This window comes from Enhydra lutris, unplaced genomic scaffold (genome assembly GCF_002288905.1).
Source record: "Enhydra lutris kenyoni isolate GAN:26980312 unplaced genomic scaffold, ASM228890v2 scaffoldscaffold125, whole genome shotgun sequence".
Classification (NCBI taxonomy): Eukaryota; Metazoa; Chordata; class Mammalia; order Carnivora; family Mustelidae; genus Enhydra; species Enhydra lutris.
This window is the reverse complement of record NW_019154209.1, coordinates 90,349-117,794: the sequence shown is the minus strand read 5'-3', so window position 1 is coordinate 117,794 and position 27,446 is coordinate 90,349. Positions and strand designations below refer to the sequence as shown.

The 27,446-nt window shown below is 45.6% G+C and overlaps 1 protein-coding gene across 1 annotated transcript; it reads left to right on the top strand.

Annotated features, from left to right (window-relative positions):
• LOC111139924 (G protein nucleolar 3 like) lies at positions 1 to 26,394 on the top strand. The gene is made up of 16 exons (XM_022492334.1): positions 1 to 263; positions 2,495 to 2,560; positions 8,314 to 8,354; positions 9,271 to 9,378; positions 10,338 to 10,454; positions 11,218 to 11,301; positions 11,679 to 11,814; positions 12,723 to 12,826; positions 14,535 to 14,679; positions 17,603 to 17,690; positions 18,225 to 18,399; positions 18,488 to 18,630; positions 18,953 to 19,089; positions 20,920 to 21,047; positions 24,284 to 24,503; positions 26,064 to 26,394. The coding sequence occupies exons 2-16, from the start codon at positions 2,542 to 2,544 to the stop codon at positions 26,132 to 26,134; spliced, it is 1,716 nt and encodes a 571-aa protein (XP_022348042.1). The 5' UTR covers positions 1 to 263; positions 2,495 to 2,541; the 3' UTR covers positions 26,135 to 26,394.
• Positions 26,395 to 27,446: the final 1,052 nt, after the last annotated feature.

The following is a 27,446-nucleotide window of genomic DNA, read 5'->3' as shown; positions in this document are numbered from 1 at the left end:
GCCGCTCTCACCCTATCCCCTCTCGATTTCTTCCTCACCTCACCGGGTAGCAGGGAGGCGGGACCAGCACGCCTGCGGAGTAGGGGTGGCGGGCGCGAGCCGTCAATCCGAAGCCCCGCCCCTTGGGAGGGGGAAGCAAGGCGGGCAAACCAGCGCCGCAAGGCTGGGATCCGGAAGTCAGAGCCTAGCGGCGCGAGCGCAACCTGCGGACCAACCCTATCGTTGTGCCATTCTCTCCCGTCTGATCCCCGCCGGAAGTGGAGGTAAGAGACGACTCTCCTCTTTTCTCGCTGTGAGCGCTCTCTCAGCCAGCTGCGCGGTGAGGATCGTGTATTTAAGGTGGTAGCTAGAAGTGTCTTCCAGCCTGGAATGGACAGATAGAGAACCGGCTCTCATCCGTGGTAGGTAGAAGGGCCCAGATGAAGAACAGGGAATGCTCCGCAAATGGGCATGTGCCTAAATGCACTCTCGCTGGGTAAAGGAGCACGGTCCCACCCCATCCAGCCAGGTGTACAACCCTGGTTACAAAATGTAGAAAGTCACAGACCCCACTTGTGTGGAGAAGCATCGAGTGCCCTCTTGCCTTCAGGATAGCAAGGCTCCATTCTGCACTCTCCCAGTGTAGACAGGCGTTTCCATGTGGCGGCTTAGATCCTACGGTTATAGAGACATACCGCCCTCCCCCACCTCGGGTGAGCGGCGTGTATCTTTACTGGCGCGGAGGCACACAGAGCCGCCTTTGAACAGAGGCTTTGATGTATTACCTCCTCCGCGGACATACACTCCCGCCTTTCCCGGCCGGACCCCGGTACAGGGGAGCTTAGAAACGTTTAGTATACAGAGACTGAAGAGGTGGAGACTTCCCTGCCTCGCACCTCTGTAACTAATTGTGGAAGCCCCGCCCTCACTACTGCAGAGATGTTAGATCACCCCTCTTCTAAGTGGTTGGCACGTGCCTCAGCCCATAGAGAACCACGCAGATTTTCCTCCTCTTGCCTAGAGTGAGTCCCCATTGTGGAAAATCAGACCTGACTCCTCACCCTACCCCATAAGGAGGCGCTGGTTTGCCGAATTTGTAAAGGCCCGGTCCCAAAAATGCCCTGCAGCAAAGAGAAACAATCCTTAACCCCCGAATGTTGTCAGATCTGCCCCTTATGGGGCCCCCGGCGGTGGAGAGGCTCAGATTTGTTCTCCTTTTGAGGTAAACAAAGATCATCCGTCCCTTCCTTCTTCCCCAAGGATTTGGAATCACCAAAAGTAGCAAATGAGAGACAGCCCCCTCCCCCACCAAGGGAGCAGAGAGGTGCAGCATCCCCCACAGTGCTGAGAGGCAGTGACATCACTGATCACTGTATATATTTTGTGTGTGTGAGCTCCCCGCTTACCCAAGGTAGATGAGCTCAAATCTCCTTTTCTCCATCCAGGGTAACCGGCCCCCTCTCTGCAAAGTGTAAGGACTGATCCACTGAATTTATAGCTGTGTTCCTTCCATGCGGAGAACCAGAGGTCCTGTTCCTATCAGTGTTAGCACACTGCTGACTTCAACCCATATAAAAGATAAACAGATTGTTCCCCATCCCATCCCATGGAAGGGTCTAGAATAGCCCACAGCAGGCAAGGCGCAGACCCCATTCATGAAAAACTGCCTATCTCCCTCTCCCCGCTTTGTTAGTCTGTCAACTAATGTCACCTTGTAGTGGAGACAGGCATATCATCTTCCTTTCCCCCCAGCCCTCCCAAGGGCAAAGAGACCCAGGACTCTTCCCCACCAACTTAGAGATGTACAGACCTACACTTTTCTCCCATGTGGCAGAGATGCACGTAGCCACTGTGCTGGTTTTCCTAGTTCCTCTACACCCCAGAGTAGAGCAGCAGAAGGCATCTCCTTAACCCCACTCACCAAGGAACAGACCCCAACCACACATGCAGGCATATACTCTCCCCTCCCACCGACCAAGATTTTTCACTGACTCCTAGCTTTAGTTTAATAAACACAGATTAAAAGCGTTGTTCTGCGGTCCCCTTTCCTTAAGGTAGACTCCTGGTATACATCTGTCTTTCCCCCTACTTCCAGGGTAGATCAGATATAGAACCCCCTACTTGGGAAAGGAGGTACTATTAATATGTAGAAACAGGCCATCCTTGTACACCCCATCCCCTTAGCATGGAGAGGGTTAGTACTAAGGCATATAACACTACAGGGTGGAGCACTGAGGACCAAGGATTTCATCTGATAAATTGAGGCACTGTCTTCACCCAGGAAGAGAGGTTTAGATTTAGCTTCCTTTTGGATAGTGTGATGCTGCTTTCCCTGTGTAGACAGCTACACCAGGCCCCAACTCCATTACAGCTTCTTCTCCTAGTTTCTCCGATTGTTAGGGCTTCCTTATCAAGTTCTTTTCACATTTCATTTTGCCTGTAGGGGTCTTGGAAGGGGGCTTTTGGCATTGTGGTCCCCCCATCTGTCTTCACATTGGTTCTTCCATTCTGACAGGAAGAAGGCCTGCAGATTTGAACCTACCTGCTTTCAAGCCAGTCATCATGATGAAACATAGACACAGTGAGTTTCTTTTATCACCCCCTCCCAATGCTAAGCTTTCATGACTATTTGTGGTATTTCATGGCAACTTTTTAAAAATTATTCTTTAAATTTCTTTAAAAAATTTTAATTCCAGTATAGTTAACATACAATGTTATATTAGTTCTAGGTGTACAATATAGTGATTCAGTGCTTCCATACATCACCCAGTGCTCACTACAAGTGCACTCCTTAATCCCCATCACCTATTTCCCCCATTTCCCTCACCTCTCCTCTGGTAAGCATCAGTTTGTTCTCTGTAGTTAAAAGTCTGTTTCTTGGCTTGTCTCTCTCTCTCTCTCTCTTTTTTTTTTTAACCTTGCTCATTTGTTTTGTTTCTTAAAATTCCACATTTGGGTGAAAGCATATGGTATTTGTCTTTCTCCGACTTATTTTGGCTTAGCATTATACTCTTATACACTTATTTGGCTTAGCATTATACTCTCTTACTCTATCCATATCGTTGCAAATGGCAAGATTTCATTCTTTTTTATGGTTGAGTAATAGTCTGTTGGATATATATATACCGCATCTTTATCCATCCATCAGTTGAGGGGAGGTGCCTCATGGTGCAGCTAGCTACTTGAGCTGGGGCTCTTTCCATAATTTGGTAATTGTAGATAATGTTGCTATAAACATTAGGGTGCATGTATCCCTTTGAATTAGTGTTTTTGTATTTTTTTGGTAAATACCCAGTAGTGTGATCACAGGATCATAGGTTAGTTCTGTTTTTAAAAAATTGCTCAGTATGGCATGGGGGGATGGGGCAAAATGGGTGAAGGGGAGTGAGAGATACAGGCTTTCAGTTATGGAATGAATAAGTCTTGGGATTAAAAGCTACAGTATAGGGAATAGAGTTGGTGGTATTGTAGCACTGTATGGTGACAGATGGTGGCTATACTTGGGGTGAGCAGAGCATAATGCATAGACTTAGACTTATCTTGTGGAATCACTATGTTGTATGCCTGAAACTAGTATAACATAGTGTGTCAACTATACTAAAATAATAATTAAAAAAAACCCTCAAAAAATTGCTCAGTATGTACCAGATCATTTACTCTGTCTTCTACGTATGGTATCATTGTTGTCTTCCCAACTTCTTTGGGGGTGGTGTTCCCCTTAATCCCCGTTCCCATTTTACAGTTGAGGAAACTGAGACTCAGCACAGTTAACTGACTTGATCTGAGGTGAATAGCAGTAAATACCAGTGGGGACAAATTGCTGTTCTTTTTGCCTTCGAGATGCTTTTCTTCACTTCTACCTCATTCTTCAACTGGATAACTCTTGCTAATTTCTCAGATTTCAACTTACACATCACTTCCTCTAGGAATCTCTCCCATTAAGCTTCTCTCTTGGTTTCCATGGTCTGTGCCCCTAAGAACTGGGGCTATTGACTCTGTATAAATGGGTCTGTCTCCTCCACTGCACTGTTAACTTCTCACTCATACCTGGTTTATCTTTTTGTCTCAAGGGCCCAGCATAATTAGTCATAGCTATTTGGTACTAACTTTGTGCCAGGCACTGGAATGTCTCCGTAGTGCTCTTCCTCCCACTATGCTTAAAGCTTACAGAGAGAAGACAAATGTGATACTTGACTTTCCTGTGTAAGAGGGAAGGCAAGGGCATTAGGGCAGGTCTGGTTCTGTGCTTCCTGCCTTTATCTTGCTGTAATCCACATAGAAAATGACAACATAGACTAGACAAGACTTGTGCAACCCAGTGACCCCATACTCTGTGTGAATGGTAGCCCTGCCTGTGTGGGCTTGGTGGAAAAAAAATTCAATACAACTATTTTATATAATCATACAAAAATTTCGACAAGAATCAGACTTTGGCTAGGTGACTACCAAAAGCATATAATCATTTTTTCCAAGTAACACAAGAAATATGAACAAAATTAATTATATTTTATTTAAGAACATCAAATACCAGAGGACAATAAAATTACTGATAGTGATGAAAAAGATAGTAATTAGCTGGTTAAATGGAGTATATGCATACAAAAGAATATTGGCAGTTTATAAAGATTTTATTTATATATTAGAGAGAGAGAGAATGAGCAGGGGGAGCGGCAGGCCAAGGGAGAGGGAGAAGCAGACTCCCTGCTGAGCAGAGAGCCCGATGTGGGGCTCAATCCCAGGACTCTGGGATCATGACCTGAGCCGAAGGTAGACGTTTAACCGACTGAGCCATCCAGGCGCCCGACTATGAGAACCCTGGCAGTTTAAAATAAAGGAGGAAGTACTGTATGAAAAGATTATATAGAAAGACTATTATATGGAAAAACTATTTGATGGAAAGATCTCCAGGATTTGTTAAGTGAAAAAAGCAAGTTGTCAACAGGAGGACATACTGTTATCTTTAATGGGCGAAAATAAGATTACCTATATTTGCGTTTGCACTAATAAGTGATTTCTTGTTGCAATGAGGAAAGTGGTTAGGGAAAAGTGTGAAAGACCTCTCAAAATACACCTTATTTTGGAACTGTATGACTATTACCTGTTAAAGAACAATCATATACATCTACATGAGTGGGAAAAATCATGAATATTAAAAAAAAATTTACATGTGCTCATAAAACACAGACTGTGATTGGCAAATTGCAATTAAGTAATGATCAGGCTAAGTGGAGTGACTGCAGTGGAAGGTGGGGGAGGTGCCTCCTGGTGCAGCTGTCTGAGCTCTCAGCAATACCTTGGACCCAAATGGTAATGATAATGGTCAAATCTGGGAGGTTATTGAGGAGCCCTGCAAGGAGTGTTTTCTCCTTACTAAGTGATGTATTTTTTTTTATTGTGTCCCTGTATCTGACACAGGCCCTCAGTTTCCAGGGACATTAGGCAGATAGTAATTGTTGAGTAAAATGGCCAGTTCTAGTTCATTCCCAACCTCACATTCTTTTCATTGCAACATGAGTACTTTGGAAGAAAAGGAGACTCCATCGAGGTCTGTTGTTGTTACAGGGAAATTTGATCTGTGCATATTGATATGTTTGGTCTAATTTCTGCCATTTTATTTTTTATTTTTTGTTGATTTTTTCTTAGTCTTTTATTTACTTTTCAAGTTCAAAAAAAATTCCTCCACCAGTGATTATGAAGTTTTTTTTTTAAAGATTTTGTTTATTGATTTGTCAGAGAGAGAGCACGTGGCAGGCAGAGGAGGAAGCTGGTTCCCCGTTGAGCAAGGAGTCCAATGCAGGACTGGATCCCAGGACCCTGGGATCATGACCTAAGCTAAAGCCAGTTGTTTAACTGACTGAGCCACCCAGGTTTCCCCCAGTGATTATAAAGTTATGTTGTAGTTGCATTCATGTTTATAGCAGACATAATTAAACTTCAGTTTCTCTTGTCACTTTACCAAAGTTAAGTAATAACTATTTTTATCCTGTCATTCCAAAGTAAGATCATGCTTTCATGATTTTACTTCTCTTTTACTTCTCTCCAACCCCTGTTGCTTGATTCCAGGATTTTGTTGAAATAATTTGGTATTTTGGTTCTGAGCTATTTCCTTATGATATGCTTCCTGGTTTTAAAAAATCTTTTCTAAAAATGTATTAGAGTTCTTAGCTATATTAGTAGCATTTTAAAGATTTAATGGTAAGTTTTTAAAAAATTTAATGGTAAGTTTTAATAGATTTCCTGCCCATCATTATTTGTTTCCTTTAGCTTTAGATCTTTATTCTGAGTTAATTTTTATTTTTGTTGGTATACTTCCTTAAGTACAATTGACTCTTGAACAACATGGGGGTTAGGGACCCCGAGCCCCCGTGCAGTCAAGAATCAACATAGAACTGTTGATTTCCCAAAAACTTCACTACTAATAGACTACTACTACTGACTGGAAGCCTTACCAGTAACACAAACAGTCTATTAACACATATTTTCTTAGATGTACTATCTACTGTATTCTTCCAATACAAGAAGCTAGAGGAAAGACAGTGTTATTAAGAAAATTGGAAGGAAGAGAAAACACATTTACAGTACTACATGTATTTATAAAAAAAAAAAATCTGTGTGTAAGTGAGTCTGTGGAGTTCAAACTCAAGTTGTTCGAGGGTCATCTCTAGTTTTACCAGAACACAGATGCTGATCTTTGCATATCTGAAAATGCTTTTTAACTTTGTGTAAGAGTGATCTGTTGCTTAAGTATAGGAATTTAGCTTGGTATATAGTTTCTTGTTTCAGAACTTTGTCATGGTATGGGGCGCATGGGTGGCGCACTTGGTTAAGCGTCCAGCTCTTGGATTCAGCTCAGGTCATAATCTCAAGGTTGGGAGATTGAGTCCCTTGTCTGGCTTCATGCTCAGGGCTTCAAATTCTCTCTCCTTCCTCTGCCCCTCCCGCTCGTGCTCACTCTTTCTCTCTCTCCCTCAAATAAATAAAAAATCTTTTTAAAAAAGAACTTTGTAATGGTTATTTTGTCTTAAATGTTAAGAGTTGTATATTTGCTTTTGTTGGAAACTCCTGTTTGGAAGTTTATGAGATTTTCTTTTTATCCTTAGAGTTAAGAATTTTCATCAGGGTATCCCTGTGGTATGTCTTTTTTTGTTAGTCTTGGTGTTCCATGAGCCTTTCTAATCTGAACGCTCAAGACTGTTTTCAACTGAAAGAACTTTCATCTGTTATTTTAAAAAATAATTGCTTCTCCATCTGTGCCTTTTTCTTTTTTAGGAACTCCTGTTATTTAGATCTCAGCTCTCCTGGGCCCATTCTCCATTTTTAATTTTTACTCATAATCTCCATTTCTTTAGATTTTTGCTTTAAGCAAGCTCTTCTCTTGATCTTCCAGCTTATTAGTTTGGTTATTAGTGGTATCTGTGTTGTTTTTCACTACATCTGTTGAATTTTTATTCACTATTAAGTTTTGAGAACTTTTTTTCCTCACACAGTTCCTTTGAGGTATCTTCTTGAATCTCCTTAAGTATTTGCAATAGTATTTAAATTGTGTTTCCTATATTAACTCTGCTTCAGTGTGAACCACCTTATGTCGTTGGGGAGCATGTTCTCTGGTAATTCCAAGCTGCTCCTATATTTGTTTGTATATATCCTGACCTTCCAGAACCTCCCCCTCTAGAAATTCTTTTAGCCCCCTTGCAGGTAGTAAGAATTAAGGCAGCCATTCTTCCCGGAGAGGCCAGCTGTAAAGGGGATGGCAGATGGGACTTCTCATGAAGAGGGTGAGGCCTCTTAAGTTCTTGGGCTTTGTTTAGATGTGATTGAAGAAGATGAGCTCTCTCTTCCTTGTATCCAAGGGAGGCCACAGTTTGGCTAAATAGGGCAAGTCCCTTTGGAGGTAATGGCCTGAGCAGGGTCAGCAGGAAGGAGCAGTTCTCTCCCCAGGTGCTGAGGGCATCTGCCCTGGCTTAGCCACCTGGGACTCCTCAGATCACCTTCCCATGCCATCAGCCCCCAACTTGAGCTTGGTGCAGCATTTATTGAGTTGCCCCCAGCCAGAAGTTAGGGGAGAGAGAACAGTTAAAAGCAAGCACTCTTCACGGTAACTCTCTTCACAGGATTCCCATAAGCATTTTTTCAGTCTGCATTGAAATAATGTCTCAAACATTTTATCCAGCACTTCCTCTGACCCTGTTGTTGTTATCTCCATGTCTTTGTTGTTCTGGACCTGGACAGACACGGTGTCTCAGTCTTCCTTAGGTTCCCAGTGTGGCCTAGCTTTGATTAAGGTATAAACAGATGTTGGGTAGGTGGATAATGGCTTTTTTTTTTTTTTTGTAGAAAATAAAAAACCAGGTAAAGGTCCCAAAGGCTGCAAGAAGGTAAGTTGGCTTGACCCCTTGTTAGGGGTAAGGTCAGGAACAGGTTCCCTGTCCTAGAAGACGTCTAGAAACCCCAGTAGATGTTGGGTCATTCCAGACAGAGCAGCAAATTGGAATCAGAGGATCTGGCTTTCCCTCCCTCTCTGGTTGGCTGTGGTAGGGAATCAGTAGCATTTATTAAGTTTCTACCACAAGCCACGTGCTGCTTTGTGCTTGAGTTACCTTGGTGTAGGGATCACCCTATTTTTAAGATGAAGAAACTGAGTCTTGGTGAGAAAGTTCCTAGTGAACCAAGGTAGCACAGCTGGGACTTGAGTTTGTCTGATTGCCAAGTCCCTGTTGCTCTTGTTGAGGAGGGAGGCCAAAACGTAATTGCCTCCAGCTCTTGGTCGGGCTAAGAAAGGTGGAGACAGATGAGATAGGCCAGGGCAGTGGTTCTCAAATTTTAATATGGTTAAAGTTCTCAAACCTAAACCAGCCCTATAGGTGATTACCCAGAATTACCTGGAGGGTTGGTTAAGACACAAATTGCTGCTGGGCCTCACCCTTGAGTTTCTGATTCCTTAGGTCTGTTGTGGCATCCCGAAATTCATATTTCTAACCAGTTCCCAGGTGATGGTGCTGCTCTGGTCCAAGAACCACACTTTGAGAGCTACTTTAGTGTTTCCCTTGGCCTTTACTTGGGAAACTTTTCCATTTGCCCCACCTTTCTTTGAGTTCTTCAGTCAGTCTCTGCCTAGGAGAGGGAGGGTCTCTTTTTAGCCAGATGGGCAGACCTCTGAGGACAGAGCCCTTCTTTTTGCTTATTCCTCTCTTCCCTACGACTACATTTTTGAGCAGCTTTAACCCTCCAGGAAGAGTGATTTCCATGGGTCCATTAGCTCTGTTTCATTGTTGCCTTTTGTACGGTGACCAGCCTGCAAAACAGAATGGAAAGAAAGCAGCTTCCAAGGTGGCCTCTGCTCCCCAGTTTGTTCACTCCAATGACCATGCCAGTCGGGAGGCTGAATTAAAGAAGAAGAGGGTAAGCCCTTGACCTTGGGGGAGGAAGAGGGCCAGGCCTGACTGCCAGGTCCACAGAATTGGTAACTGGAAGGGCAAAGACCAGAGTTGTTAGGGTTTTTAAAAAATTTTTATTTATTTATTTGATAGCACAAGTAGGCAGAATAGCAGGTGGAGGGAGAGGGAGAAGCAGGGTCCCCACTCAGCAAGGAGCCAGATGTAGGGCTTATCCCAGGACCCTGGGATCATGACCTAAGCCAAAGACAGTCACTTAACCAGCTGAGCCATCCAGGTGCCCCAAGAGTTGTTAGGGTTGTTGAGGCTGTTTGCGGAAGAGGGAAGAAAAGGTGGTCACTTTGATACTTGATTTAGTGTCTCCGTTTGCTTATTCTCCCTCACCTCCCAGTCCGTTGCTGCCCTGCTGTGTTTCTACTTCTCCACTGAAACCTCTCTTGTCAACCTCACCAGTTCATTCTGTGACCTCACACTCATGGATAGTCTCCTTCCAACATTTCATGCCAATTGTCAGGATTTGAGACCATGCTTTCTTTGAAGCACTCTCACTTTGATTTTCTTGTTATCTCCCTCTCCTGGATGTCCTCCTTCCTCTTTCCCAGTCTCTTTTGTTCCTTCCTTTTCCTGCTTTTTAGATGATGGAGCATCCCAGGACCTTGTCCTCTTTCTCCCTCTGGTCTTAATTGATTCCCTTTGCCTAGAACACATTCTCACTCAGCTTCACATGCCCTCTTTTTATTGTTCTCTGCCACACTTTCCCTTCCTTCATCTCTTGTTTCCTTTCCCTCAAACCTCTTATCTCTTGCTAACATATCTGCTCTTTCTCTGTATCCCTGCTCCTCCTACCTCTGCCACGTCAACACTTTCTTCCCTCTGTCACCTGCTCCCTGTTACTGTAGGTCTCCCATCCCTCCCTTAGGTTACAGACCTAGTCAGCTGTAGTCCTGCTGTGTATTCCCTTGTTAGGTTGAGGAGATGAGGGAGAAGCAGCAGGCTGCCCGGGAGCAAGAGAGACACAGACGCAGGACCATTGAGAGCTACTGTCAGGATGTCCTGCAACGCCAGGAGGAATTTGAGCATAAGGTAAGAGAATAGCCTTCCCTTCTGGTTCAGACTCATTCGGGTTTGCTCAGAAGCATCTATTGCCTTTACCCTGTGAAAGGGAAAGAGGAAAGATGTGAGAGCGTTGCAGGGGGACGTTGGAGATAGGTGCAGAGAAGGCGAGAAACAGTGGGGATGGAGGGAGGGAGCTATGAGAGGGAAGCAGAGAGCCATTTTGAGCCTTCTCTGTGACTGGGCAACCTTGGATGGGTCCTCTCCTAAGCTGGACCCCAAAGACTGGATTGGGAGTAGAGGGAGACCTAGGACCAGGGCACAGGGGGAGAGGAAATAAGTATGAGGGAAAGGTTGACAGAGGAGGGTATGTGAAGGGGATACCAACTTCCTCCTTGGACTTATTGCCCTTCTGGCATATATTCTCATTTCACAGAGGATGCACTTTTCAGCTCAAAGTTCCTTTTCTAGCATAGAGTGCATATTTTGGTTTCCCTATCCCATGTTCCCACATGGGTTGTTTTTTTCACTTACACCTCCCCCTCACATTCCTTCCTCTCACACAGAGGTGCATACTCAGGTCCCTAGCTAGTGCTTGAACACATACTTGATAGGCACACACGTGCATCATCTGGTTCCATACATTCTTTCAGTTTCCAGCTTTATTGGCTGGTCACAGTTACTCTTTGGTGGGCTGGGACTCCCATGGCTCCCCTAGCCTGTCATGGTTTCCAAAGCCCTGACTTGTACTCCCTCTTCCCTCGCTGGACCATTCTTTCTTTTTTTCCTTTAGGAGGAAGTTCTGCAAGAATTAAATATGTTTCCTCAGTTGGATGATGAGGCGACAAGGAAGGCTTATTACAAGGAGTTCCGTAAGGTATGGGACCCATTTTTTTAAGTCTCTTTAGGGAGGGCACCAATCCCATCCCATCTCCTCTCCATTTCTATTTTTCCTGATTGAGATGGAGACTTTTCTTTTTTTTTTTAAGATTTTATTCATTTATTTGACAGACAGAGATCACAAGTAGGCAGAGAGGCAGGCAGAGAGAGAGGAAGGGAAGCAGGCTCCCAGCTCAGCAGAGAGCCCGATGTGGAGCTGGATCCCAGGACCCTGGGATCATGACCTGAGCCGAAGGCAGAGGCTTTAACCCACTAAGCCACCCAGGCTCCCCAATGGAGACCTTTCTTTTATGGACCTGCGTGATTCATACCCAGTCCTTTCCCTGCCTTCATCCCCTGTTCTTTGCCCTGCAGGTGGTAGAATACTCTGATGTGATTTTGGAAGTCCTGGATGCCAGGGACCCATTGGGCTGCCGCTGCTTCCAAATGGAGGAGGCTGTCCTGCAGGCAGAAGGCAATAAGAAGCTGGTCCTCGTCTTGAACAAGATTGGTAGGTGTTGGGGCAGAATTGGGTAAGGCAGGGCAGGGACCAGACCTTCTTGAAAGACTAGCTCCGACCAGACCCTGAGACTCAGCAGCTCAGTGGTAGTTAAAAACAGTTGTGTGTAAAGCCGGGAATCTGAGAGTTGAAATCACTTATTTAAAGACATACACACACATGCACATGCGCATGCACACACAGACACAGTGAAGCATAAGTTGGGGATGGGGTCCAAGCCTGTCTGCCTTTTAGTCCCTTGTTCTTGCCATTTTGAGCCTTATTGGCCAACCCCAAGGAGTTCCTGTCTGCCCCAAGCTGGAACCCAAAGACTAGGGCAGAAGAGTATATGGGCTCAGGAGTCACTGAGGTCTGGGTCTTATCCCAGTTGTTCTGTCAATTTTCTCTAGGATCTTGGATAAGTTGTGTCACCTGAGAGGTTTCGTTTCTCTAGCTGTAAAATGGGCTGTGATTGTCCCAATCTCACAGGGCCGTTGTGAGAATTGACGATAAAGTGCTTGGTGTATGCACGGTTAGTACTCTACAAATGATAGCCATATTCTTATCAGAGTTATTCTTGACATTTGGCCCAACCTAGAATGATCCACAGAGAGAGTGAGAAACACGATCTTTAGGAAGCCTGGGTTGGAAGGAAAGCATCTGGGACCAAGCAGCTGATTTTCTCATTTTCCCCAGGGGACAGAGGTCCTCTCAGGGAGGGCCAACTGGTCTCCTAGACTCCTAGACTCCTAGACTAGACTTTCCTTTCTAATTTCCTGTCCTGGGAGCTGGACAGGTACTGATAGGGCCAGGGAGATAAGGAGGTGGGCCTAGCCTTGGGAGTGGGTGGATATATCTTTGGACTGAGCCATTGAAGTGATGTTCTCCTTATTAGTCCTACCTTTTTCTATTTTCCCCAGACCTGGTCCCCAAAGAGGTTGTAGAGAAGTGGCTGGAGTACCTTCGGAATGAGCTGCCGACTGTGGCTTTCAAGGCCAGCACACAGCATCAGGTCAAAAACCTGGTAAGCTGGGGCCAGGGTTAGAGGAGCATGACTTGCACTAGGGCCTTCAGCCCTTTGGTAATTGAACTGGGCTTTCAACTTTGAGCTTTTTACCTTACTAGATGGCCTTTTAATACTTGTTTTACTTTACTCCTTCCTATATTTTAGCTTTTTGGGAAAGTTTTTTTTTTTTCTTTCCAGATAAAAAGGTAGTACATACTGTCCGTAGAAAATTTGGAAAATGTAGTTAACTGTTAGCTTTTAAAAACATAGGTCTTCATTTTTCTCTAACACAAATCACACTACTTTCTAATTGTATCATTAACACAGAAATACATTTTAGTTGTAAACTATTAAAGTATTACAGAAACATTGATTGTGTCTGAAGAGAGAAACTCGGTGCTGGGGGACATTTTTCAACTTTGCTCTAGGTGTAGAACTTACTCTTTATGAAAAAATAAAGTAGAAGAAGTAAAAGCAATTACACACAGCTTTAATATTTTTTATCATTACTCTTAATTCTAGGCTCCTTTATCCATACGCAGATGTAACCACCATTGTTAGCTTGGTGTATATCCTTTCAGATCTTTTTCTGTGCTTTATATATATGTAGATGTATATGTAAAGAGAAGGAAGTGTTTGGGAGTTTTCTGTGTGTCATCCTGGGGCTGGCTTTCCCCCCTGACCTTGGCAGATTTTTTTTAAATAGAGGTGTACTTTTTTGTTGCTAAATAAAATTAGTTTCCAATTTTTAACCATTAAAGCAGTACTTTAGCACATACCCTTACATATGTTTTCTTGGCTGGTAGATGAGTGTTCATATAGGTTGGATACTGAGAGGTGGAGTGGCTATGTATTTTACATTTTCCTAGACACTGACAAATTGCCTCCCTTCCAGTGGCTGTACCAGTTTATCTTCCTACCACTGGGGTAGACGAATGTGTGAGAGGGCTTATTTCCCTACATCCTTTCCAACACTTGATATCATTAAGCATTTTAATCTTACTCATTTGGGAGAACCTGATAACCTCATTCATAATTTTTAGCCTTCTCAATGGCAGAAATCTGATGAGCATCCTTTTCTAACAGCTCTCTTTCATTTGTATTCAACTTTAAGGATCTGTTTCCTTAACCTGTTTCTTACTGATGGATATTTAGCTTAATTCCTATTTTGCAATGCTGTGGTGGGTAAGGAAAGAGGAGGAGGTAGAAAGGCATTCTGGGCAGAGGATGTGACATCAGGAGTAAGGAGATGGAAGCTGGAATGGCCTTAAGTGAGGAAATAAGGGAAGGTAGGCTGTGGGCCAGGGATTGTCTTCCCACCACAGGCAGGGAAGGCAGTGTCCCTCTTTTGTGGATGAGGGCACTGGGCCCCAGAGAAGGGGAGGATTTGATGTACACACATCTGTAAGGCAGAGCTGGAACTCAAACCCGGCCTGACAAGAGGCCGGGGTGCCATCCTTTCCATGCTGAGGGAGGCAAGAGATATGTGTATCTAGAGAGAGGCAGGGACAGAGAAGACTGAAGACGCAATGACAGAAAAACGGGCCTTGTACAAGCAGGGAGATGGCAGATATTCAGGGCCTGTGTGAGAAGCCCTCTGCTTCAGCCTTGGGGAGCTCGGTGATAACAGGGAGGTGGCCCTGAGAGTTTCACTGAAAGCTGGAAATCTGGACTCAGACTGCATTTCCCACCTGATGCCTCTTCTGTAATACCCCTCGTTTTCCAGAATCGTTGCACTGTACCAGTGGATCAGGCCTCTGAGTCACTGCTAAAAAGCAAAGCCTGCTTTGGAGCTGAAAACCTCATGAGGGTTTTGGGGAACTATTGCCGCCTTGGTGAAGTGCGCACCCATATCCGTGTGGGTGTTGTGGGTAAGACCTGTGGGGAGGTTGTGGGGCCCAGTCTTCTTCCTTGGGTAGGGGTTTCACTGGGCAAAGGATTCTGGGAGCTTTGTGTTACCCCTCTGGGGAAGAGAGGAGCAGTTCAGGAACGGTTTTGTGATTTATAATATGTATTGGTGAACATAGGAAGGCATACTGAGAGTCACCACCATACGTTGAGTGTTAGAACCGTGGACCAAATAACATAGGGTTGTGCTTGGATTTGGTGCCATCTCATCCTACCAGAGCTGTGGGTGGTGGGAAGGAGGAGTGAACATATCTCTTTGACAGATAAGAACACTGAGGCCCAGAGAAGGGAAAGGGACTTGTGGGGAGCAGCCCTGTGTGAGACAAGGTAGAGCTAATACTCATACCGGAGCATGTCTAGAACCCAGGGCACTGAGGAAAGGATGATGGGAGAGAGAAGAGGGAAATTGAGAGAAGCAGAGATAGACTGTCAGGGAGAGGAAGTAAAACCAAAAGAGAAGGATATTGGAGAGAGCTGGACACTGAGAAAAAGGTAGAGATATACAGATCTGAATAGACATAGAAAATGAACTGGGAAATGATGGGATTGGTGGAGTGGAAAGGAAGGATGGATTTAAACGACAGAGGCATGCCAAGAGAGGGAGGTAATGATCACAAAAACATACCAGAAGGATATAGAGACCTACAGAGAGAGACATAAGAGGGCTAGATACTTTATGCATGTAGAGAGGCAGACACACAAACCAAAGAAATAATGAGAGAGGGACGCCTGGGTGGCTTAGTTGGTTTAGTATCTACTTTCAGCTCAGGTCATGATCTGGTCCTGGGATCAAGTCCAACATTGGACCCCTTGCTCAGCGGGGAGCCTGCTTCTCCCTTTGCCTGCCACTCCCCTGGCTTGTGCTCATACTCTCGCACTCTCTCTATGATAAATAAATAAAATCCTTCAAGAGAAACAATGGAGAGATAGGCAGACACAGATAGACGGATTCCTAGAGTGGTGCACAGGGAAGGAACCAGAACAAAGAGGTAGACATAGAGGAACACACACAGTCCTACAAACACATACAGATCCACAAATACATGTACAGATCCACACTTGTGCAGATATGTCCAGACCCAGAGGCAACACACATGCAGACCTAAGTTCTTTGCACATACTCACCCCAACTCTGTTTCTTGCAAGCAAATAAAGGCACAGAGAGACACGTGTGCTCAGATACACTGGATCCTCAGACTCAGTCACATCCCTAGAGTCACAGAGGGAGTCATATACACAAACATGTCTATGATGAGATTGATACATATTCACAGAGAAATAGAGACAGAGGGAGGGCTAGGGATATACAGAGATAGAAGGAAGCACAGTGAAACATGTGCAGAGAGGCATACAAACAGAAACAAGCCCATGGAGAGAAGAAACACAGAAAGAGACTGAGGGAAGTTGGCAAAGAGGGACAATTTAAAAAAATGAAATCTTGCCACTTTCAGTGATATGGATGGAACTAGAAGCTATTATGCTAAGTGAAATAAGTCAATCAGAGAAAGACAATTATCATATGATCTCACTGATACGTGGAATTTAACAAACAAAATAGGGGATTATAGGGGAAGAGAGGAAAAAAATAGAACAAGATGAAGTAAGAGAGGGAGGCAAACCATAAGAGACTCTTAATCATAGAAGACAAACAGATTTGCTGGAGGGGAGAGGGAGGGGGGATGGAGTACTGGTGATGGGCATTAAGGAGGGCACGGGATGTAATGAGCACTGGGTATTATATAAGAATGATGAATCACTGACCTCTACTTCTGAAACTAATAATACCTTATATGTTAATTAATTGAATTTAAATTAAAAAAAAACAAAAAGTAAAAAGAGGGGCAGGCAGAATTGATGGGGTGGGGAGAATCAGAAAGGTCAACAGCCAGAATGAGAGACAAAGAGAAAAACCAGTAGAGTAAGGTGCTTAGATAGAGCTACGCAGAGAAAGAAATACATGATAGAGAAAAAGACTGAGCGGGAGAAAGTAAACATAGAAAAAAGAGTAATATTTAGAATGAGAATAACCAAAAGATATGCATGTGCATGTGTACACACGTGCACATACACACACACACATACACATTGATGTGCAGAGACTTCCACACATGGGGGGTACACACACATAGGCACATCCATAAGAGAGCTGTCTGCGGGGGCGCCTGGATGCCTCAGTCGGTTAAGCATTAGCCCTCAGCTCAGGTCATGATCCCAGGGTTCTAGGATCCAGCCCCTGCTCAGTGGGGAGTTTGTTTCTTCCTCTGCCTCTGTCCCCCCGTCCCCGTGCTAGTGCTGTCTCTCTCTTGCTCTCTCAAATAATGAAAATCTTAAAAAGAGCGTTATGTGCATAAATTCTGGCATACAGAGAAGGAGAATGGTGAGAACAAGAGACCTGGTGAGGGGGTGACACACAAAGACATCCACAGGCCTGGAGGTACTCACAGATGCTTGAACAGAAAACATGCACCACGGGCAGACAGTGGTTCAGCCCTCTGGAGAGGGCTCTCCCACTCCCCACCGGGTGAATTTTACATCAGGACGGATGGTTCTCTGTTCCGCAGACATTTCCTCATGTCTGCCTTCTGTTGGATCGTGTTACAGAGGCCTTGCGTTGAACACCTTTCCCAGGCTGGTTGTAAGTGGGAGGTGAGTGTCATTACTGAGAGAGGGACCTGTCTACCCAGTATGCTCACAAATGGAGGAAAAGGGTAGGTAGGCCATGTTGGGGCTTAGTCAGGGCCTGGGATGGGAAGGCAGGAGGCCAGTCTCTGTTTTTGGCTTCCCCATAGCTTGGTCATTGTCCCTGCCTGGGCTGCCCACATACAACCTGGCCCAAATGCTCCTGAGGGCCCTTCCTGGCCTGAGTCATCTGCCACTCCTTTGTAGGTCTTCCTAATGTTGGGAAGAGCAGCCTGATCAATAGCCTGAAGCGCAGCCGTGCATGCAGCGTGGGAGCCGTTCCTGGCGTCACCAAGTAAGCACCTCCCTGCTCCCCTGCTCCACAGCTCCTCGACTATACTGTTCCCCAGTTTATCGTGTCTTCAGCCCCTGCCCTTCTCCTTATCTTGGCCCAGCCTCTGATTCTTCCCTGGGCACGGGAGTCTCACTAATAGTCCTCATTGACCTGGTACACCCTAGGTGTGGGCCAGGCACTGAGCTGGGTGCTTCCTCCTCAGCTCCTTGAAGTCTCTTAGCAGCCATGCAAGATGGGGCTATAGGTAAGCAACTCCACTTTCTGGATGAGGCAGCGGAGGCTCAGAAAATCAGGAGCTTGCTCACAGTCCTGCAGCTTGGTCACCAGTGGCAGGGACTAGAGGAGAATTAGTCCCAAAGCCCCCAGAGTCCCAGGGGCCCCAGAGCCCCCAGCCCCGCATCTCTCCATCTTCATCAGTGTGCTATCTGCCCCTCACCCCTCTCCCAGCTGTGTGCCTGGGTCCTAGGGGATACCAGATACATCCCAGCTCATGAGTGCCTTGCAGTCTCTCTTAGTTCCTCTTTCCTGTCCTAGATTCATGCAGGAGGTCTATCTGGACAAGTTCATCAGGCTGCTGGATGCCCCAGGCATTGTCCCAGGACCGAACTCAGAGGTGGGCACCATCCTGCGCAACTGTGTCCACGTGCAGAAGTTGATAGACCCTGTGACCCCGGTAGAGACCATCCTCCAACGCTGTAACCTGGAGGAGGTACAGAAGACTCTTGCTCATGCCTTGCTCAGCTCCAAGGGCCCTTCATTTTTCCTCATGGTTTTTTTTTTCATTCTGTCTTCACCAGATTTCCAACTATTATGGCATCTCTGGGTTCCAGACCACTGAGCACTTTCTGACTGCGGTGGCTCACCGCTTGGGGAAGAAGAAGAAGGGAGGCATATACAGTCAGGAGCAGGCAGCCAAAGCTGTTTTGGCTGACTGGGTGAGGTGAGGAGAAGGCTAGGGGTGAGGGTGGACCTGCCGAGAGTCAGGTTCCACAAAGTGGGGGAGGGTGCATCTGTGTTTATTGTGGTGGTAGGGCAGCCTGGCATCCTGTTTCCTAGGGCAGGGGAAGGCCGAAGCTCCAGATCATGTCCCCATTAGGAATTTGTGGCCAGTGACTATTCAGCAAGTCAGCTTCTTACTGTTTGGAAGCTACTGTGGGTTTTCCTTGTTCTTCATCGTTTATGACTTGGGAACTCATTCTCTCTTTGATTGGTCATTTGTTCTCTTAATGACATCGCCAGTTTCCTCCTATCTCCCAATGCAGCGGGAAGATCAGCTTCTATACACTCCCACCTGCCACTCACACTCTGCCTGCCCATCTCAGTGCTGAGATCATTAAGGAGATGACTGAAGTCTTTGACATTGAGGATACTGAGCAGGCCAATGAAGACACCATGGAATGTAAGTAGGGGCGAGTGGACTGGCCTGCCTGGTACTTTGTCTTGCCCTAGGTGGGAGGCACATAGACCCAGCAACAAATCCCATGTTTGATCTTACTCTGCCATGGCCCTACTCTGGTTTTGGGAAAGTTATTTAACCAACTCTAAGCTTAATGTTTTCTTCCACAGGGTGGAGATTTCTAACCTGGGCCATGCGGGTGGTTGTGGACTCTTGGTAGATAGGAAAGAAAGTCTGCAAAGTACTGTGTACACAGTGAGGTACTCAGGAAATATGAGGGTCCTTTCCCCATCTCTTGGGACCTGGAGTGGACTAAAACACTCCTCTCCAAAACCCCTTCACTGCCCTAAGCTTTGTCTCAGGTACTGCATGTCTATTCCTAGAGTTTTGTTCTCACCCCCATTGGTGGGGAGGCACTGGAGTCACAGAACGCTGATATTTCCTGAATGGTGCATGGTCAGTGGCAGGCAGAGGTAACATTTAAAGCAACTCTTCTGCCATGTAGTCTTAAGACTGTCCCAGCCTGGAGTAGCTAAGTGGTTAAAAGAATGGACTGCCTGGAGTTAAATTCAAGTTTTGTTTCCTGTTAGCTCTGTGTTGCTGCATACATTACTTCATTTCTCCAAGTCTCAATGGCATCAACTATAAAATGGAGACAGCAGCACTCACCCAGTAAGATGGTCATGAAGACTAACTTAATATGTCAAAACACAGCAGTGCTGGCTTTGAGTACGTGTTTGGTGAATATTAGTTGTTATTATGGTGATCATTTGCTGGGGTAAAGAGATGTGGCTTTGAGAAACTCCTATAGGAAATTTATTCTCTTTAGGTACTACCATCTGCGACTTTGGCTTATGGCTTCTCCTCTCTTCTCTACCCCACCTCAGAAAGGTGCCCTGTGCTCTCTGGGCCGGTCTGTGGACACACGGGCATTGGAAGTAGCCCTGGCTGGCCTGGCTTCTGGTTTCTCTGTTTCTCTTGAGGGCCACTAGTTTTCCTTCTCAGGGCCTTCTAGTGTCCTTAGATTACAGACGAGGACAAGAGGACTTGCCTGCTTCAGACTTTATTCCCCAGGTGGCTTCTGGCAAGTCCATTCTCTTTCTGAATTTTACTTCTCTCTTCTACCACATGGGTAGTTGGGATGAATTAGAGTGTGTGTTCCTATGATGATGCTTGACCCTGGCTGCATGTGAGGGCAAGAGGGGCTCCATCACTGAGAACGTGCTTTGGCAAAAGATAGAGGTCTGGAAAATTGAGGAGAGGGAGAGGTTAATGGTGAGAGTTTCCTAGGGGAGTTGGCCCTAGTGTTGGATCTTGAAGAGTGAGTAGGAATTAGAGGAAGGGGATGGGGGCAAAGTTTAGAAGTAGGGGGGAGGATAGCATGGGCTTAGGGCAATGTGTACATTAATGGTTTGCAGTGGAGGCCAGCTCCAGGCAAGGGGCCAGAGGGAAGGGGAGAGAGGCCTCGTCCTGGGAAGGAAACCCAGTGGCTGCCATTTACTGAGCAGTGTCTCAGGCCAGTGCGTTTCAGGTATCCTCTGCTGTGACAGCAGCCCCATGTCATAGGCTTGTGGTATTCTTATTTTCTTGATGAGGAAGCTAAGGCTCCAAGACCAGCTCCCAGCAGGCGAATGCCCTACTGCAAGACCCATGTCTTTAATCCTTTGTCATGTGGCCTCCCATCAGGAATGAAAGAGCATTCTCTCCCAACTCCCTTGGGCAGTGTCCACATATCCTTTCCACTGAGGCCTGAATGGGTTGGTGGGGGCACTGACAGGGAGCCTGGCATCAGGGAGGAGTTGGGCTCTGACAGTGGTGTTGGTTGTGTTAAAGGCTTGGCCACTGGAGAAGCAGATGAACTGTTGGGTGACATGGACCCGCTCGAAATGGAGATTAAGTGGCTCCATTCTCCAATGATGAAAATAGCAGATGCCATGGAAAATAAAACCACTGTGTACAAGGTACCTGTCCCCTTTCTTCATGGTAACCCTCTCCTCTACCCAGGGCTCTGGGGAGTGGTTGGTCCCTTCTGCCTGGCTTCCACAAGGTATGCCTGTAAGGGTGGGGAATGTAGGTCATTCATTCGCTCCCCGTGGGCCCCATGGGCATCAGGTGTTTGCATCCTTTACCAGGCAATGGCAGGTCCAAGGAGGAGGCATGCTCTCTCAAGTAGCTTTTCCATCCTGGCTCCAGCCTAGAAAACAGGTATCCCCGTTCAGCCACTCAGTTGTTCAAGTTGCAAACCTGGGTACCCCTGACTCTTCCCTCCAGCTAGCATCCAGTATACCAGACGGTCAGTCAGCAAGTCCTATGGCTTCTCCCTCCTATGTCTGTTGAGAAGCTATCAGCTTCTTATAGTCCCTGCCATTTCTATAAGCCTAAGTTTCTAACCCTTTCTCACCTCCACATATGTACCATAGTTTCTAATTGCACAATCTGACCATGTCACCTCACCTGTCATGGCTCCCCAGTACCTCTGTGATCAAGTCAGTATGCCTGCTTATGATTCCTGGAGGCTTTTTCAGCTGCTTCTGCCAGTTTCTCTGTCTCTGCCCTTCAGGAGGTCACAGTTTAATGGGTTTCACATACAGACCTCTGCACTGTTACAGGAGACACGCAGACTAGGGGTGAGGGCAGAGGCTGGGAAAGCATGGATCCAAGGGCCCTAACCTATACTACTTGTGGGTCAGGGAAGTCTCCCTGAAGGCCCTGATCCTTGTGCCACTTCTTGGAGGCTGAGGAATTCTCTGGATGAGTCAGGCAGCGGCCCATGGCCAGAAGCTCAGATGGTGCTTATGCTGAGGCCCAAAGAGGAGAGAGAGTGGTGTTTTGGGGAAACGTTAGTGCTATGGGGTGGTTGGAGTGAGAGTGGAGGCAAGGAGAGATGAATCTGGAATCAGATCATAGCAGTCCTTGAGTTAGACCTTAAACCAAGGGTGTTAGGAAAACACTGACAATCGGTTATTTTTTTCTGTCAAAGGGTTTTCTATTTTTTCCCCATTTTGTTTATTTAAAATGTTTTTCATATTTTATATTTTTTATAAAAAAAGATACCTTTTGGCGCCTGGGTGGCTCAGTTGTTGAGCATCTGCCTTTGGCTCCGGTCATGGTTCCAGGGTCCTGGGATCAAGCCCCGCATCGGGCTTCCTGAAAAAAAAAAAAAAAAAAAAAAAAAAAAAAAAAAATACCTTTTATTTATTTTTTGACTAGGTAGTATGTGTACGTGGTATAAAATTTAAAAGATACTAAAGTGGATACAGTGGAAAGTAACTTTCTCTCTTGCAGCTGTCTCCCAGCTACCTTGTCCCCTCCTTGGAGGCACTCACTATTCACAGACTTGAATGTCTTTTCCATAGCTATTCTATCTTTTATGCACATGCATGTATACTTATACAGAGATAGATCTATTTTAATTCAAATAATAGCATGCTAGTTGTGTTCTGCACTTTGCTTATTTCACTTACAAATTTATCTTGTAGATTGTTCCCCATGATTACTGAAGAGCCATCCTTTATTTTCGATGGTTCCACAATATCTGGAAGGGTTTCTTAAGCAAGGAAATGACACAGTCATCATGTATTAGAACTCACACTCAGGGGGCCCCTGGGTGGCTTAGTCGGTTAAGCATCTGCCTATGGCTCAGGTCATGATCCCGGGGTCCTGGGATCGCGTTCTGTATCAGGCTTCCTCTCCCTCTTTCCTCCTCCCCCTCCCCCCAGACTCATGCTTGCTCTCTGTCTCTCAAATAAATAAATCAAATCAAATCTTAAAAAAAAAAAGGAACTTTCACTCTGGCAGCCACAGTAAAAATCAGGTTGGAAAGAAAGGGACTGGGGTGGAGGCAGGGGGTGTAGGAAGGAAACTGTCACCTATATTCTGTGCAAGATGATGAGGCCTGCAGTGTGGTGGTGACATGCCATTCTCATTCTCATATAGTTTTCAAGATTCCTCTGGTGCTTACAGGAAAACCAGTGTAAAGTTGTGTGCTTAAGTGTGTCTGGTAGTATTTCTCAATGATCCCATAAGCCCCAGAGCATACCGTTTTTCCTTAGGGACGTAGAATAGTTCCCCGCTCTATGCTATAGGTTTCAGACTCAGGTTCAGGGAATCTGAGCAGGGCCACTTCCTTGTACAACTCTGAGAGATAACCATTTAGGTGTGCCATATTGTGAATGGTGCCCTCTGCTGCAGCCCCAGAGTTGTATAGTGTGGTAGCCTTGCCTTTTCCCCACCACAGTGTAATGGGTAGTCATACATTAGTATAAGCCTCACTGCTAGGGTTCTTATTTATTCCACTGTTTGCTAGCTCTGTGACCTTAGGTGCTTTGTTTGTCAGAGCACTGTTGCAGGAGTAAATGAGTTTGTGTATGTGTCCATATATATGTGTACACACATGTATTTGTGTGTACTACACACCGTGAGCTTTCTGTCAATGTTTGCTTTTACCACCCATGTGTACCTACATGTACTCCAGCCAGACAGGCACCCTTTTGGATGCCCAGCTATGTTCTGTGCTTTTCCATTGTTCATGGTCAGGAATGACTTTCCCGTCAGTAGAAGCATATTGACCACCGCCTTCTCCAAAACCTCTGCCACTTGCGCTGTGTCTTTCTGGTGGGCACTTAACAAACTCTAACTTGGCTTGTGGTATTGGTTGGTTGTATCCTCTTTAGACTGGTTGGTTCTCAAAGATGGGACTGCATTTGACTCATTTCTCCAACATTTCCCCACATAGAGCTGGGCACAGAATAGGCATCAGAAAATAGTTGTTATCATGGGACACTACATCAAAAACTAATGATGTACTGTATGGTGACTAACATAACAATAAAATTGTAAATAAGTAAATAAATTTACTCAATGAGAGAAAAATGAAAAATACTTTTAAATTGAGTAAGACTTTGTAGGGTCACTTGAGAAGAGAATAATACCAATTGTCATTGATAAGTAACTCTGCTTCTTTATTTTATTCTTGCAAAAGCCATGTAAGCTACCCATTGTTTACCCCATTTGACAGATGAGCCAGCCACAGCTGAGAAATTAACTAAGCACCTTCTAGTTTGTGATGGAGCCAGACTTGGAGCTTAGTTCTGTGTGGCTCTAGGCTTCCTATTCTTAACCAAACCTGTCTCCTCTGTAGAAGTCTTTGGCGGTACTCTAGGGGCCCAGACCTAACTGTTGTCCTCTCTCTCTCCAGATTGGAGATCTCACTGGGTATTGCACCAATCCGAACCGACATCAGATGGGGTGGGTGAAACGCAATGTGGATCACTACCCCAGGAACAGTAGCACAGTGGACATCTGCCCTGTGGATCGCCGCCCAGTGCTGCAGAGGATCATGGAGACCGATCCCCTGCAGCAGGGCCAGGCTCTTGCTTCTGCCCTGAAGAATAAGAAGAAGATGCAGAAGCGTACTGGTGGGGGCACCTGACAATACCCCTCCTTCCCATGCTCCAAAAAGCGCCCACTTGGGCCCGATTAGGAGCTCCTGAATGTGTCCAGTGCCAGGCTAACCCTAGTTAAGGGGCAGAGATGGGTTAGGGGACTCACCTACTAGCATAGTGGTTCTCAGACTTTACTCATTATTAGAATTGCCTAGATGGCTTGTTAAAACACAGAGTTCTGAGCACCCCCCCCCAGAGTTTCTGATTGAGTATGTTGGCCATTGGGCCTAAGAATTTTTGTTGCTAACTGGTTCCTGATTGATGCTGATTTGCTCTTCTGGGAACCATACTTGGAGAACCATTGGCCTAGTCTATGTGTCAAATAGCCACCATTTATTTCTTAGCTGCTTTCTCTGTGTTAGGAAGCTTACGGGTTCTATGTAATGTTTACTTTATCCATAGGTGATATACTCAAAATTCAAAAGGTACAAAGGGATATACAGCGAAATGTTTTTCTCCTTCCAGTCTCCCAGTCATCTAGACCTCTTCACAGAGTGACCAATTAATTTCTTCTATCTCATTTCTGAGATAGGTACACAGGCAAATATCTCTATATCTATATTTTTTGTCCTCTCTTTCTATGCAAACACTAGTCACCTGAACATACAGTTTTGCCACATCATGTTTCCATTTAATGGCAGTTTACAAAAGAACCTCCTCCTTCATTTTAATGGTGGTCTGTTGTGTAGTTGGCTGATTTAGGTCTTCATGTTACACTAATCTTTAACTCATTGCAAGTCTTACCCCATTTGGTATGTGAGAAAACTGAGGCCCAGAGACATTAAATGACACACTCAAGGTAAAACAACTGCTATTTAATGGATCCAAAATGTAAACCTAGGATTGACCGCAGAAGTCCAATTCTTTGCTCTTGGCCTGGTTTCACATTGAGTACTGGAAATCCAGAGACGAATTACCCTTGAACTCCTGGTCTTATTATAAGAGAGTGAGGAGGAAATAAGAAAACAGACATTGGCAACATGGAGTATTCACAGACACAGAAAGCAGAGTGAGGAAACCTAACTCAGTCTGGTGAACCTAACCTGGATGGGGTAGGGGTGATCAGAGAGGGCTTCTTGGAGGAGGTTATGTCTGAGGGGAGCCCTGAAGGACAGCAGGGTATGGCTGGAGGATGGGAGGTGAGCATTCAGGCTTAAAGTCCCTACTTCCATGCTGCCCCTTTGCTATGAGAGCTTTGAGGGTAACGACAGAGTGCTAAGCTCAACACAGTAAAAGAAAATTGCTGTTTGGATACTAGGAAGGGATAAAAATACTTGGAGACCAGTGAGTCTGACACTCTGAGATAGAAGCTCTATTGGGGTGAGCATTTCACAGGTAGGCAGATGGGTCTACCTGTGAGATTGCATGCTGGCTGCCAACACCCCCCACCCAATTGTTTTGTTGTTTAGTGTTGGGAGTAAGTGAGCCAGTTTGGGAGTTTGATATAGACCAGGGTAGCTCTTGGCCAGCTCGTATGGGCATTCTCTTGGCAAACCAGCCACTAAGTGACTGCCTGTATTTCTCCATCTGCAGATAAACTCGCCAGCAAGTTGTCTGATTCCATGATGTCTGTCCTCGACCTCTCTGGCAACACTGATGACTGATCGACTAGTCTCACCCCCTCTTGTCCCTCCAAGCACCAGTTCCAGTGGGATGGGGGAATACAGATGGAATGGTGTGCTTCTCCCTGAAGTACCTGCATAAAAAAAAAAAAAAAAATTCATCCACCATGCCTCTTCTCACTGTCCCTTTCATTGTTCCAAGAAAAAAAGAATTCTGAGTCACTGGACTAGCAAACCCCATATCCTTTATTTAACCTCTACTCTGTTCTACAAGAGAAATAAAATTACGGTCAGATCCCTGATGCTAACGATTTGTCCCTCATCCTGTAGGTTGGTCTGGTTTGAAGAGTAACTCTCACAAAACCGTCTTGGACAGTTAAATGTACAACTACAGGCGAGGCTGCTGGTAGACCTGGGTGGGGGGGTTCCCTGGCAGGGTGATGATTTCTTTATCAGTCTGCAACAGATTTCAGTGGCAAGACATTCCTGTGATGGGCTGTAGGCTATGCATCTTCCACCAAGTCTGCAGGTCCCCATCTGGGTGGCAGTGATGGTAGGGGGAATAGTGATGAGCCTTGTCTCTGAAAGGGCCTGGGGCAGGGATAGAGGGAAGAAAACATAAGCCTGGCTGGTTGTTGAATTGTAAGTGCTACCGTGTTTGCATGAAAGGAAAACAAGGTGTATGTTGGTAGGGTGGCTAGATGTGTTAGGGGCAAATCATACCTTGGGGCATTTTTAGGCACATTGGGTTGGAGGAGCCCTTGAACTGAAGCACTCTGGCTGGGCCCCACCCTTCCATGACCACTTCTCATCCAGGACCAGTGTTTGAATTCCATGATTCAAAAGGGTTCTGGTACCATTTATTCACAGCCTACATCCTCAAGGGAGCTTCTATATTGGGGTGCGTTAGCTGACATAATCTAACTGAAACTGAGCACATTTGAAGGGAGTGGCTGTTAGATCACTTTACTCTTCTCCCCCTACTCCAAACGTCCACATCATCTTACTCTTTCCTCATGATGTCACTGCTAATTTACCTATTCAATTTTTTAAAAGATTTTATTTGTCAGAGGGAAAGCACAGGCACAAGCAGGGGGAGCGGCAAGCAAAGGAAGAAGCAGGTTCCCTTTGAGCAAGGAGCCCAATGCAGGACTGGATCCCAGGACCCTGGGATCATGACCTGAGCTAAAAGAAGATGCTTCTGTCTGAGCCACCCAGGTGTTCCACCTGTTCAAATTCTTTTTTTTTTTTTAAGATTTTATTTAGTTATTTGACAGAGATCACAAGTAGGCAGAGAGGCAGGCAGAGAGAGAGAGGAAGGGAAGCAGGCTCTCTGCTGAGCAGAGAGCCCGAT

Bases quoted from the DNA above. Each gene is read 5' to 3' on its own strand.
- LOC111139924 (XM_022492334.1), top strand. The intron at 11,302-11,678 runs GTATGGGACCCA...TTTGCCCTGCAG, and splicing joins ATTACAAGGAGTTCCGTAAG to GTGGTAGAATACTCTGATGT. The intron at 11,815-12,722 runs GTAGGTGTTGGG...TATTTTCCCCAG, and splicing joins CCTCGTCTTGAACAAGATTG to ACCTGGTCCCCAAAGAGGTT.